Raw genomic sequence first — 14,427 nt, forward strand, 5'->3', positions numbered from 1 at the left:
GTTTTTCGCAATTAGTTCGAATTTGAATTATTTAATATTATAGTACTGCGGGGTAAGATGGGACCCTTTTAGCACCTAATTTCACAATATCCTGATCGTGTTTTAAACAATAACAACGGTATATGGAAGTCTGGAGGATATTCGGTTTTATGATTCCTTGAATGTTCTTTGTTTACTACCACATTGGACGAGAAAATAGAATGAAAAGTTGTCCCATCTCCCCCTCCCTACTATATTAAAAGCTGCGAAATTAGAATGTTTTATAAGCGTGCCAGGCGTGGACAAGTTGCTTAGCTTCCGTGTTGCAACCATTGTGTCCGGTATATACGCAGTTATTCGTGCCAAGCTGTTCGTTTACTACCAGTTGGTTTATGATAGTATGTGTGCGTGTGTGGTACAGAGGAAATTTGAAAACTGCTGAATCAGTAAAGGAGACGTACATACCGTTAAAAAGCAGGCAGTTATGAAGAATTAGACCAGAATTTGTCTATTTTTTGGTAAAAAAAGTAGTATTTGAATATAGGATTCTAGGAGCAAATATATAGTATAAGGTGGGAGAAATGGGGCACTTTTCATTTTAACTTAAACAAGGAACATTTAAAGAATTGTAAAATCGTATCCTCACGACCCCCAAACCGTTCTTAATTATTTAAAACACGATCAGGATATTTAGATATTTTGTGCCAAAGGTTTCCCGCCTTTTCCACCCAACTATATATCAAATATTAAAACAAAAAAAACATATAGCAATAAAACGTGGCTTGGTTTTATAGTTGTTGTATATTTTCGAAGAAATACCTTTACAATACTCCCACTAATGTTTATGATTGTGCTATTAGTTATCCACGCACAGGCAACAAAACATTACTTGGTAAACGTAGTTAAATAGAACGATGCCGGAAATGTATGCAATATAGTAGCTTAGATTAAATCTCTTTGCATATATGGGTCCTAAACGTCACGCTTTAAATAATATTTAACCTAGTTCTGTTATAACGCAGTCATTTTACTGGTAAATCCGATCTCTTCACCGTGTTAATTAATACGGTATTTTTGTAATGGAACTGGATAGACAATAAGGATATAATAGAGGGGGGCGAAACGGGACACCTTTTTATTAAAAAAGTTTCTCCTGATCCCTTTTTAGGGCGGGTTTTATACACCGTATTATAAAGGCATAGAAAACGTTTACAAAATCGTTAGACAATGCCGACCGGAAATTACGCATTTACCAGGAATGCGTTGCAATGACGCACGGGGAATTTTGAAGCTGATAAATTTTAGTCGATGTTTAGTGGCAGCGGAAAGCACGAGTAAAGTAATTACTACAGAACAGATAGTATAACTATATAGTAGGTTGGGGTAAGATAAGACATTTTATTCTTTATTTCCTACAATTCGGTAGGAGATAAAGAATATTTACCGAATTATATAACAGTAATTTAATTACTTTAACAGTGATTTTAGGTTTTTTAATTAAGCTATACTGACCAACAAGTGTGTTTCATTATGGGGGAAAAAGGAACGAAGATCTGTCTAATTACTTTCAATGTTATATGCATGGTAAACCTCGGCTTGAAAACAAATTAGTTTCACTCTTACGTTTATTGACGTACAAAGATTGTCCACAAAATACAATACTAAATAGTCACTGTTAAATACTGTACAGTGTACATCACTAGCTAAAAAAGGATTTCATTATGTTTAACTTACACCCGTTCATTCATTCATTCATTTATTTATTTATTTAATCAATATTAAAATTGCACACACATTTTTACAGATATGCGGTATCGCTATGTTCGTGGGTGGACTGCTTATACAACTAAATCCAACGGTAAAGAATATTCTGTCTTCCGTGGCAACAACTGCTTCACAAACTCAACTTGGTATAGTAGCCGTTGTACTTATAGCTCTTGGAGCTTTTGTTACATTCATTGCGTTTGTTGGTTGCTGTGGAGCGGTGTCAGAAAGCCGATGCATGCTTACAATGGTGAGTAATAGTATTACAATATGTTTCCTTGGGCAAGACACTTAACGGCAATTCTCCAACCCAGTGGTCACTAATGGGTTGTCCAAGTTATCAGCCATATATATATATATAATGAAAAAGCCAAAAAAATAATAATCACCCACTAAGTAACATACATGGTAACTCGTAAGCGGGCACGAGGTGTATCAACACCCGTGTTATAACGACTGTCGTTTTCCGGCCACGCGAGGATAAAGTAAGTTACATTCATTAATTCACAATGTAGTACTGTAGGGTGATGGGCCAATTCTAGCTTAACTACAGATCCCACGACGTGCCACGCTACGGGCGTCACCACATAGAATTAAATTACAAAATCTGTACGTTCATAACCCCAAGTTTGCGATAGAAATAGCAACCGTCAATATCCGTTAAGGTTTATACACTAATTATTGTAAAAACTGTCCTTAAATTTTGGTCTTAGGTCTTTTATCTTATGCTTTTAATTGACAAATTTAGTAAAACCATTCCAAAAATGCTCTTTAAAACCGCAAATAGCCGCGTTTGTACATTATTATCAGTTAGCATTGGTACTATAGGACCGCTGAATGATATGCATTGACGGGCTTTTAGAGATTAGATGGGATTTGGTTTTGCCTGGCTTATGCACCGTGCCTGGACTGAACACTGAAACTAAATATAGTCCAAGAAATAATTCTTCTTATATAAGGCCGCTGAAACTTCTTTCCTTGTGACGTCATAGTTGATGGGTATTTCCTAGACCTAACTTACGTAATACACAAAGTTCATTACTCAGGTCCTACTTAGTGAGGCCATGATTTTGCTTGAATAAATAAAACAATACTATAGAAGTGAACCTTCTTCAAGCATTAAAAAGAACGGGGTATATACACTGCATACGCTAAAAACTGGGTTTAAAAGTTATACAGTAGGGTGGGGGGAGATGGGACACCTTTAGCACATAATATTCAAATATCCTGATCGTGTTTTGAACAATTAACAACGGTCTATGAAAGTCGTAAGGATACGGTTTCATAAATCTTTGAATGTTTTTTGTTTACTAACAAATGGGATGAGAACATAGAATGAAAAGGTGTCCCATCTTCCCCACCCTACTATATACATAAAAAAGCACATTAACTCAAAAAAAAACAAAAATGACGTAAGTTAAAAAAACAAAAGAATAAAATGTTTTAATAGGAATGGCTACAACAAGGGCCTTACTACAGCATTACAAGTTTTCTATTTTACAGTATTTCTTGTGCTTGCTAATACTTCTTCTGGCTCAAATTGGAATCGCAGTTGCTGCGTTAGTGTACGGAAGCCAGGTAAAATATTACACATAAGATGTACTATGTTCATTCAATACAAATACTCATATACCGCAATTTAAGCAGAGGTCATGATAACGTGTGAAAATTCGTGACTTTTATAGTCAAATTTGAATTAACCTTTAACTAGCTCAATAACGTGACCAAAATCTTATAATATGCCCTTTAATTGTAGTGGAGTCCCATCGTATTTTTAATGATAATTAAATTCGTGTTTTATTATGTATAGTAGGGTGGGGGAAGATGGGACACCTTTAACACATAATATCCAAATAGCCTGATCGTGTTTTAAACAATTAACAACAGTCTATATAGAAGTTGTGAGGATACAGTTTTATATTTCCTTGAATGTTCTTTGTTTACTACCAAATGGACAGAGAAAACTAAAGAAAAAGTGTCCCATCTTCCCCCACCCTACTATATCAGTACGTTTTATTTCCGCTATGCGGTAATGTATAGATTAACAATTCGTTTAATAAACAACATTTACTGCCACTTTACTTTTACTGTTTGTTGTCGAAAATTGTCGAAATGCTGTTTTTATACGTGTAAACGTTATAAAGTTTTTTATCACCGCTATAAATTAATTAGTCCTAAACTAGAACCTTTCAATTTCATTAAAAAATAGCATTTTCTTTTATTAATATTGTACGCAGGGATTTACCAACGCAATTAACACTCAATTGGGTATCTTGGTCCGTGGGTATGGCCCTGATCCAACTTCAGCAGCAATTGTCGACACAATACAACAGACGGTAAGCCAATATATAAATATATATATCTAGTAGGGTGGGGGAAGATGGGACACCTTTTTAATCTATTTTCTTGTCCCATTTGCTAGTAGACAAAGAACATTCAAAGAATTAAAAAACCGTATCCGCACGACTCTCATAGACCGTTGTTAATTGTTTAAAACACGATCCGAATATTTGGATATTATGTGATAAAGGTGTCCCATCTTCCCCCACAGTACTATATATATCGGCGCAGTAAAGATGGGCCGTTAGCACATAAATCCCATGCTTCTTGATTGTGTTTATAACAATTAACAACGCTCTTTTAGAGTCTCGGGGCTACAGTTTTGGAATACTTGAACATTCATTGTTTATGACTAAATGAGACGAGAAAGAGAACGAAAACGTGTCTCTCATTTTACTTCTGTCCAATTTACAGAAAAAGGATTGATACGCAGCCATTCCCGTTTATAACGAATCAAACCACTCCACTGCGTTCTGTTTATGGATTAGTTTAAATTCGTTTTTTTACAAACACACGTTACCACAAAAGCGTAACTGAAAAATGATTGCATAAAACCCGAATGACTGCGTGTATATCTGTCTGTTTTTTTTAAATACGAAAACGGTTAAGCGGGGGCGTTGCACGGAAATTTGATGTGTATTTAAACTGCCCACGTACTAATCTTATGCACTTTATCAATGGGTACATGCGAATAGAGGATGTATATGTTTATGGAGGATAGATATTTTAATACGCCTTTGTTAGGCTATAGTGGTACATATGCAGCATGGACTTCTCAATGATTGACACAGTGTATTAAGTAGGCCATGGCATATATATAAAGAAAATTGCACGAAAATCTGTATTTTTGTACGTCTGGTAACTCGTGAGTGGGCACCGAGTTATGAAAGTTAGATATCTGGCTCGTTTGTTTGCTAGGTGTAGCGACCGCGCTTATTTTCTTCCAATTAAATGTAAATGAGTGTTTTAACTGTTACTGCCGCAGTGGCGTAGCTGTTTTGTTTAATAATACTTCCTTCCGTTCTGTTCTATTGATTAACGCTACAGCGAATATCTTCCGTTGCATCATAGTTCTACGTCACAGCCACGTCTCCTATTAATTCCCGCTACAGCGAACTTCTTCTTTTCGTCATAGCCACGAATCGTTTTTATTTCATTTTCAAGTAACCGTAATGAAGGCGTGATGCATTTTCCTATGTAGAACTGTTAGCGACTATACACGCCAAATTGCAGTTACCGCAAATAAAGGACCATCAAAAGAGAGCCTCGAAAGCGCGTAACTGCTTTAAGCAACTAAAAAGAGGCACCAACTAAGCACGTGCCAAAACACATTTTCATACTTTTTCTCGTCGCATTCGGTGGTGAACAAAGAACATTCAAAGAATTATAAAACTGTATCCTCACTCCCATAGACCGTTGTTTATTGTTAAAACACGATCAGGATATTTAAATATTATGTGCTAAGGACGGTGTCCCATCTCCCCCCACCCTACTATATATTATTAATATAGTTTTACTAAGCATGCAAGGATAAAGTTACATACATTCACTATATCCCAGTTCTCATGTTGCGGATATACTGGCCCAGAAGACTACAAGAATTACAACCCAGTTACACCCACAACTAGTCCCGTTGTAACAACGGCGGCGCCTTTAAGCAACCAAACTATGGCGACCACAGCTGCCATTCAAGCTGCAACGACCGCCATGGCACCGATGACTGGCCTTGCTTCAGTACAGCCTGACCCAAAAGCAATGAACAACAGCAATAATATGAATGCGACGACGGCAGCTATGCCAGGTAGACGGTGAAAATATTTAATTTAGAGTATGTTTTGCAGGGTTGAAATTAATTCAGCCCCGAGAACTGTTTGAATTAGGTTGGGGAAAGATGGGACACCTTTAATTTAGAGTAACTTTTGTAGTCTTGTAATTAATTTAGCCCCTAAAACTGTGTGAATATATAGTAGGATGGGGAAAGATGGGACACCTTTTCATTCTGTTTCTTATCCCATTTGGTAGTACACAAAGAACATTCAAAGAATTATAAAACCGTATCCTCACGACTCCCATTGACCGTTGTTAATTGTTTAAAACACGATCAGGATATTTTAGATATTATGTGCTAAAGGTGTCCCATCTTTCCCCACCCTACTGTATATACTTTTTTCCACAAAAAATACCAGCGGTTTTGTGACGTTTTACAGAAGGGGTAAATTTTACTTTCTAAAGCTAAATTTTTTTTTTAGGTACCGTTGCCCCGCCGATGTTTTTAAACGGGACGTGGCCAGACAGTTGCTGCGTGAGAGTAAACGACGTGTACAAAAACCTTACACAATGCAAGAACAACAAGTTACCAAAGACCGAACTTAAGGACTATCTCAATATGAAGGTAATTGTGAACAGTAAGCATTTACCAGTCCTAACTAAGACACTGTGGCCACTATAACGCATAAGTGGACACGAGGCGTATGAAATATGTTCCCTAAAGTTTTCAACAATGCGTATGAAATATGTTCCTTATGTTAAAAGTTTCACTTTTCCCGCCATGCGAGAATAAATATAGTAGGGTGGGGAAGATGGGAGACTTGTAGCACACAAATATCCTGAACGTGTTTTGAACAATTAACAACGGTCTATGGGAGTTGTAAGGTTACGGTTTTTATAAGTTTTTGAATGTTCTTTTTTAATACCAAAAATGACGAGAATATCGAATGAAAAAGTTTCCCATTTTACCCCACCCTACTATATAGTAACGGATAAGTGGACACGAGGTGCGTTTGAAATAGGATACCTATATGTTAAAACTTTCAACTTTAATCGGCCATGCTAGAATAAATAACTAAAATTCATTCATTCATTCATTACATAAAATATGAACGGTTAATTAGGCCTTTGATTTGAGTTGAAAATGTGTTTAACTATTTAAAGTGTTGTAATGAGATCATGTTACTTTACAGGGCTGTACTGCAAGTATTGATGAATTTACAAAGCAATACATGATCATCATTGGAGCAGTTGGCTTGGGAATTGCACTTATTGAGGTAAATGTTACCACGTATAAACACAGCTTTTTGAAGTCAGGCGAATAATGGCTATAGAGCGCTCGTATCATCATTTCAATATTGCCACTGTTGCGGGTGTCTTATGTGTGTACAACACTTGACAGTCATTGCTTTAACACAGGGAATAATTGCTAAATTGACTGTGTGCACTAGCAGGGGCGTATCCAGGAATTTTTTTTAAAAAAAGGAGGGGGCAAGTTTTTGCTTAGAATATGGACGCGTATAAAACGTAACGTGCTTGAAAACATACCCTGACTAACATAAATAATAGGGCACATAATAGGAAACGCGTAAGATTGGTTTTAAACTACAATAATATGACTGCTTTACTATTTTTTAAGGAGAGGGATTCTAATTTTACAACAATTTAAAAAAAAAATAATATTCAAAGAGGGGGTCCGGACCATTGTGACCCCCCTTGCTATACGCCCCTGGGCACTAGGTGTATAAGAAAATACTTGTTTTATAAGTTGTACTTAAAATGCCATACTTTTGTGTTATACACGAACCATTAAAATTAACATGTTTTTTTTTCTCTTTCAGATAATTGCAATGGTCGCGGCTTGTTCACTACGGAAAGCACTTGACTGATTTCTCACGCCGTGAAAAGCAAATGTGAAAACGATCACAAACTTTCGTGAAAACTGTCTCGGTATGGGGTATTCCCAAAAACGGTGTATAATTTTTAGATTCAAATTTTATTCTTTCTTTGGCAAACATGACGCATCGTGTGCAGAATTGCCAGCGTATAAAAAAATGGTAGAATTTTTTGTTTTTCTGTTTATGTGGTTATAATTTTGATTCGTTATCGTCTCGCTTTGAAAATCATATTTGAATAAATAAATTGTCGTAACCTCGAAATTTAGGCATATTCGCTGTGAACAGCCGCATATTTTTAGGAGTATAATAAATTTTATTGTAGTTTTAGCTCCTAATCTAGAAAGATAAAGGTATTTCTATCATAACAGTGTTTTTATATGTAAGGTCTTTTTATTAGATATGGCAAACAAAAAGAGCAAAGCTCGATAGCAAAATTTAGAGTAAACTTATGAATTTAATTGAAAATTCAAGAACTACATTATTTTAAAAATAGCTGTTATAGTAAAAAAAGTAAATTTACCCGAATTTACTGAAAAATCTAAACTTTACCAGAAGAGCCATTTATATAGTAGGATGGGGTGAGACGGGACACCTTTAGACTATAACACCTTTTTATTGTGTTTTAAACAATTAAAACTGGTCTACGGGAGTCGTGAAGATATGGTTCTATAATTCTTTCAATTTTCTTTGTTTGCTACCAAATGGGTCGAGAAAATAGAACAAAAAGGTGTCCTATCTTCCTCCACCCTACTATACATTACGCTATGCCTGGTAGCAACGACAGCACAGTAAAAAACACGGTTGCAATGCATTTTCACAGTAGAGAGAATGACCATTAGGTACACATGGAAAAAAGCACCGAAAGTAGAACAACAAAAACTACTTCAGTTTATCCTCGTCATAATTTAAGTTCTACTCGCAAACCATTGCTCAGCAGACCTCCATATATGGAAAATAGCATGACTCAGCAATTATTCCCACCCTGCGCGGCTCGACCGTGGACGACGCTGCATTTTTTAATTTTTGTTGAAAATACAAAAATCGTGATTTTTTTAAATCCGTTTATTTTTAATTTTGATTCATTTAATTTAAATTCTGCTTTTTTTATTTGAAATTATATTTAATTTTTTTAAATATATATATAATGCTTTTTTTTAAAAAAAAAACAACTTACCCTTTCTGTGAAACCCATCTGCCTCATTCTCTCTTCTTCCTCTCGCATTATTTCCTCATAATCCTGCTCCAATCGTTTCACTCTTTCTTTCTCTTGTTCCTCCTGCTCCCTCCTCGTGTCTATATCCCGTTGACGCTCACTTATTTGACCCCGTAGTTGCTCGGTTCTGCATGAGTAAAAAAGTTAAAATATTTGTAAAAAATCTGCAAGAGTAAAAAGTGTAAAACTTGTGAAAAATCCGTAAAAATAGAGAAAATTGTTAAAAAGGCTAAAACAAAACTCTTTTTAACGGGGTGGACAAACTCATTTTCCATAGGCGAGTGTCAGCCGCACGAGTACCATTATAATATGGGTACAGCAGCACAAATAATTGGGGTCAAAGTAATTAACAACTACAAAAAACACATATTTTTTAATTAATAATATTTATTATTAAAATTAATACTTTTTACATAAATAATTTTTTTTTACACAAATTCAACAAAAATCCACTCACATCATTTTCTTCCGTCTCTCCTCCTCTTCTTTATCCAACCTCGCAGTTTTATGAACCTCATCCATCATCTCAATCAGCTCCTCTCGCTCCTGAAGGACTTCCTGCTGCTGCAGCCGATTCTGCTCCGCACGCTCCTGGATCTGACCTGCTCTTTCACCCAAAACCTGAAGAGTTTTTAAAAAATTAAAAAAAATAAAAATGAAACAATTTGGAAAAAATACGTAAATTTTATTTTTTACGGGAAAAAAACGAAAAAACGTAAAGAAATCACAAAAATTCAATAAAAAAAAACAACCTTAAAAATAAAACAATTTGAAAACTTTTAATCAAGAACTTTCTCCTCATCCCACCTCTGCCATTAGTTTCTCTCTTGCCATTCTCTCCCTCTCCCACTCTTTCTCCCTCTGCTCCCACACTCTTCTCCCCTCCTCCCGATAAATAAGATCAAGTTCAGCTTCTCTTTCTTTCTCCAACTTTAACTGCTGCTCCAGAACCTAAAACATTAAACATAATGAGAATACAGATAATATAGAATGCCATAAACAGCCTTTAATTAAGAAACACAAATTACAAAAATTTTTACAAATTAAACTTACAAATTAAAATTTTACCTAAAATATTGTAAAAAATAATAATATAGTAGGGTGGGGAAAGATGGGACAACTTTAGCACATAATATCCAAATACCCTGAAAAATTAAAAACGGTCTTTGTGAGTCGAGAGAGGATATGGTCTTATAATTTTTTGAATTTTCCTTGTTTACTACTGAATGGGACGAGAAAATAATAAGGTGTCCCATCTTCCCCCACCCTACTATAGTCTATATCATATTATAAAAGTTGTAAATTACAGAAATTCATCTAATCAAAAGTAAAGGATACTTAAATGTAAAATGTTGAACAAAATAAGTATATTTTTAAGTTTAAAAATTAACCAATAACCATGATACACCCACAATATGAAAATACCTGATATTTTCTAATTACAAGCCAAATTTGACCCAAATGAAAAAAATGTAGTCAAATTGAACTAAATAAAAAAAAAGCCAGAGTGAAGTAAACAAAAAAAATGTATAAGCCAAATTAAACTCAAATAAAAAAATACTCAAATTGGACCAAAAAAAAAATAAAATCCAAATTGGGCTAAATGAAATAAATTAAGCTAAAATCAACTGAATAAAAAGTATCCTGGCATGCAAAGTTTTTTGACCTATTTAAGACCAGTACATGCCTTGATGCCTATACAATACAATCTAACACTTTAAGGTGAAAAATGTAACATCACACATATAAAACCTCCATTTTCTAAAAATAAATTTAAAAAGATAAAAAAAGACGACTTACTTCTTTCATCCATTTAACGTCTTCTTTTGCTTTCATCTGACGAGCAGTTTGAATCTCTTTATTTCTTTGCTCCTCAACCTCCAATTTCCTGAGGATCTCTCGATCCAATTGAAGCTCTTCCTGGATCTGCTGAGCTCTCCTCCGGAGCTGAGCACGGAACTGGTGATGCAGGAATCTAAGAAAAATAACAATTTTTTGGTATTTTTCCATTTTTCACTTGAATTTTACTTCAAAAATATTTTAATAAAATTTATAAAAATTTGAACTTAGCACAGAACTGGTGATGTAGAAATCTAAGAAAGAATTTGTTAGTTTTTTCTTCCTTGATAATTCCATAAAAGTTTTATTTAAATATTTTTACTTAAAAAAGTATTTAAATTGTAATTTATAAAAAATCGAGTTGAGGGCAGAACTGGTGATGCAGAAATCAAAGAAAAAAACAAAACATTTTTTTGTATTTTTCCGCTTTACAATTCCATAAAAGTTTTATTTTTTTTAATTTATAAAAAGTTTTTTTTATTAACACTTTATGAAAATTTTGTTTTTTAACTTTAATTTCCATTTTAAATTATTTAATAATAAAAGACAAACGTTAGTCGTTATCACAACTATGCCGTTTTAGTCTAGAAATGTAAATGATGATAAGTTTTCCCACCTTTGTAATTCACTCTTTTTTCTCTGCTCTTCCATTTTCCTCCTCTCCTCCTGAAGTTTCTCCAGCTCCCACTCCTCCTTCATTATTTCCTCTTCTTCTCTCTTTAATGAAGCAGCAGCTTTTTCCCGTGCCTTTAAATCCTATTCAATATATTAACTTTAAAGATTTGTTTTAAGTTTTAAATATTATTACAATAAAACCATTTGCGAATAAAATATTTATTAATAAAAATAAATAAATATTTCACGAAAAAAACAACAGCTGAATTTATAAAATTTTACCAAAAAAAACAATAATTAAATATATAAATACTATAAATACTTTGACATTTTTTTAAACACGCACAGCCATTTGCTGCTTCAATATTTTTGCTCTATCTTTCTCTTCTTTGATCCTTTGCTCTTCTTTCCTTCGTATGTTCTCCATAGCTTTGACCCTCGCTTGTTCGTATTGATTCGCAAACTTTTGATCCTTGACTTCTTCTTTTTTCTTTTCCTGCATTAACAGAATACAAAATGATTTGTTTTTTTGCTTGAGGCAGTTGAACAAATGAATGGAACTTAATTATTCTCGCGTGGTAGGGTAATGACAGTCATTATAACATGTGTGTTCTGTTTCAAACACCCCCTGACTGCTTACGATTTACTAAATATTTAAATTTTTGTATGAGAATTTTTACATTATTAAATACATGGCTGAGAATTTCAGTTAAACCAATAGGGGATAACCAGACGGTAGTTAAGCAACCTGGTACAACAAGTATGATGTTACCTAACAAGAACATTCAGACCCAGTGACCCACCATTTTTTCTCTATTATAACTTACTATATTTTAAACACAGGTATCAGTTTTGATTAAAACTGATCATTTCATATGTTTTGCAATACCGTCAAATATCGGTATCGGTAGAAAAATGGATATCTGTTGGTGTTTAATTAAGAGTTTTGCGCAAAGACACATACACCCACAATGGTGGCACCAATGAGCTTTGAACCCATTACCTCTAGTCTAGACATGAACACAGACCAATAAACATGACTTACTCTTATTTTTCGTTCAGTTTGGTCGCCCCATGCTTCCTTAACATGATCTCTATGTAGATCAGTTTGTACTTTTCGTAAATGCTCGTTATTTTGACGCCAGTGTTCGTACAATTTCTCCTCTGCAAGCTGAAAAAACATTTTATCTTGAGAAGCAAACACATAATTTAAATATGAACACTATACTATGCCTAACAACGATACACTTCAGGCAGGCTAAACTTAACTGACCAATTATACATTGCATTAGTGTTGCAGAAATTTCTAGCACATTACATTCACCAGACTGTAATTGAGTATCAATTTATTTGCTTGAATATGATTAAGTTGAAATTAGTTGGGCTACACCAGTAGATCCTAAATTGTTTTGTTACCTGCTGTCTCTTTTCTTCTCTAGCAGATTTTAAATTTTCAGTTCTGTAAAGTAAAACGTTTAAAACATTATTGGTGCCCCGTCTTCCCTCGCCCTGCTATATATATATATAAATTTATTTAAATTTGAGGTAAACTTAAAATTTTTTAGGGAAATTTTATTCACTTGTGCACGACGTGTGAACGTGTGTTTAAAATTATCATAACTGCACACATTTAAAAAAAAACAAAAATTTATTTTTGTCATTCAGGAAAAAATAAAGTTTTTATCTAATTTACTTGTTTTTAATATCTTGTAGTCTTGAATAGTTTCCAATAGATAAACCTCTTAGTTCAGCCTCATACTCATTTCTTTCTTTATCTAACAATGCTTTTAGTTTTTCCCTCCTCCGTTGGATAGATGCGATCTTTCGTGTGCGCTCGTCTAGCGATGCATACGTCTTCATGCTGTAATGTAATATCAATTTATTATTTCTTTTATGTTTATGTTTTATTTTGTGACTAAAATGGCAGGCAAGGTAAATTTGTCATATTCAAAGAATTATATGCTAAAGGTGTCCCATCTTTCCTCACCCTACTATTTACATAAAATACCTTTTCCTATAAGCTGCATCTGATGTTAGTGCATTTCTGATTCGATTTGTTTCAGTTTGCCCCTTGTAGTAGTTGGTTGCACTCTCCCATTGATCTCTGAACCTCTGCTGTTGTTCGTGCATTCTGGCCATCTGTTTCTCTATGTGTTGGTGCTTATGTGACCAGCATGACGGTAAAGTAGGCAACGCCATTTGATTGTCAAAATTAGTCTGACACAATACAGATTCTGAGAATTACAAGTTGTTAATTATGAATAAACGTAAATGTAACTTGCCTTATCCTTGTCGACCTTGGTGGCCGGAAAACGACAGTCGTTAAACACGAGTGTTCAGTTTTATGCACCACTAACTCCTAACCTCTACAACCACTAACCCCCTAACCACCAAGCCCTAACACTTTTCACACCAGCATATTTTGATATGTATCGGAGGATTCTTCACTAGTGCCCACTAGTATCCCATCCCACATAACAGTTACAAACAAAATAGACAACTTCGTTTCTTTATTTAAAATGTATTATCTACTACATAACTTTTTACACGTCTAAATGTGCAGAAACTTGTTTATGCTTTGATTTATCTTTATTTATCAAAACAAATAAATTCGCGAAAATTTGTATTAACTGCCACCATAGAAATCTTAAACATTTCGGGGACTACTACTATAATGCAATGAACAATGCAGCACGTAACACATGGAAAGAAGGACACGCGGCGACAAGGCTACCTCGGGCCACAAAAAATGCTTACAGCGCACAAGACGCGATAAGTCTACACACTCTGCAGTAAGCATGATAAACAGTTTACACCGCCCAAGGTTTATTTTTGGAGTCTCAAATATTTGCAAGTCACTCTTAAAAAAGTTTTTTTTACCAATACTAAGATTAAAAAGTTTCCCCCAAAAAACATTTCACAACACGCGCGTCAGTGCTTAAAGTTTTGGGATTGTAGTTGCTTGTTTTACTCTTGAATAGCATTCGACCAGTATTTTAATACTCTGACTGC

General features: G+C 34.5%; 2 protein-coding genes across 2 annotated transcripts; one reads left to right on the plus strand and one right to left on the minus strand.

Annotated features, from left to right (window-relative positions):
• Positions 1-1,415: 1,415 nt before the first annotated feature.
• Positions 1,416-8,009, plus strand: LOC149728693 (CD63 antigen-like). Its single transcript, XM_089888302.1, has 8 exons — positions 1,416-1,563; positions 1,784-1,993; positions 3,247-3,321; positions 3,981-4,079; positions 5,644-5,884; positions 6,333-6,475; positions 7,044-7,127; positions 7,692-8,009. Exons 1-8 carry the CDS (start codon positions 1,510-1,512, stop codon positions 7,737-7,739), a joined length of 954 nt encoding a protein of 317 aa, XP_089744428.1. The 5' UTR covers positions 1,416-1,509; the 3' UTR covers positions 7,740-8,009.
• Positions 7,853-13,679, minus strand: LOC149728694 (trichoplein keratin filament-binding protein-like). The gene is made up of 11 exons (XM_089888291.1): positions 13,424-13,679; positions 13,109-13,276; positions 12,832-12,874; positions 12,461-12,586; positions 11,762-11,911; positions 11,417-11,556; positions 10,762-10,936; positions 9,769-9,912; positions 9,419-9,582; positions 8,923-9,088; positions 7,853-8,755 (listed from the first exon to the last, which is right to left on the minus strand). Exons 1-11 carry the CDS (start codon positions 13,612-13,614, stop codon positions 8,720-8,722), a joined length of 1,503 nt encoding a protein of 500 aa, XP_089744417.1. The 5' UTR covers positions 13,615-13,679; the 3' UTR covers positions 7,853-8,719.
• Positions 13,680-14,427: the final 748 nt, after the last annotated feature.

Source organism: Ciona robusta, chromosome 11, assembly GCF_009617815.1.
Source record: "Ciona robusta chromosome 11, ASM961781v2".
Classification (NCBI taxonomy): Eukaryota; Metazoa; Chordata; class Ascidiacea; order Phlebobranchia; family Cionidae; genus Ciona; species Ciona robusta.

Excerpts from the sequence above, each read along its gene's own strand:
- LOC149728693 (XM_089888302.1), top strand. The coding sequence starts at position 1,510 with ATGGGGGAAAAAGGAACGAAGATCTGTCTAATTACTTTCAATGTTATA. Across the intron at positions 1,994-3,246 it reads GCCGATGCATGCTTACAATG|TATTTCTTGTGCTTGCTAAT; the intron begins GTGAGTAATAGT and ends TCTATTTTACAG. Across the intron at positions 7,128-7,691 it reads TGGGAATTGCACTTATTGAG|ATAATTGCAATGGTCGCGGC; the intron begins GTAAATGTTACC and ends TTTCTCTTTCAG.
- LOC149728694 (XM_089888291.1), bottom strand. The coding sequence starts at position 13,614 with ATGGCGTTGCCTACTTTACCGTCATGCTGGTCACATAAGCACCAACAC. Across the intron at positions 11,557-11,761 it reads TATTGAAGCAGCAAATGGCT|GATTTAAAGGCACGGGAAAA; the intron begins GTGCGTGTTTAA and ends TATATTGAATAG. Across the intron at positions 9,089-9,418 it reads GAGAGACGGAAGAAAATGAT|AACCGAGCAACTACGGGGTC; the intron begins GTGAGTGGATTT and ends TTACTCATGCAG.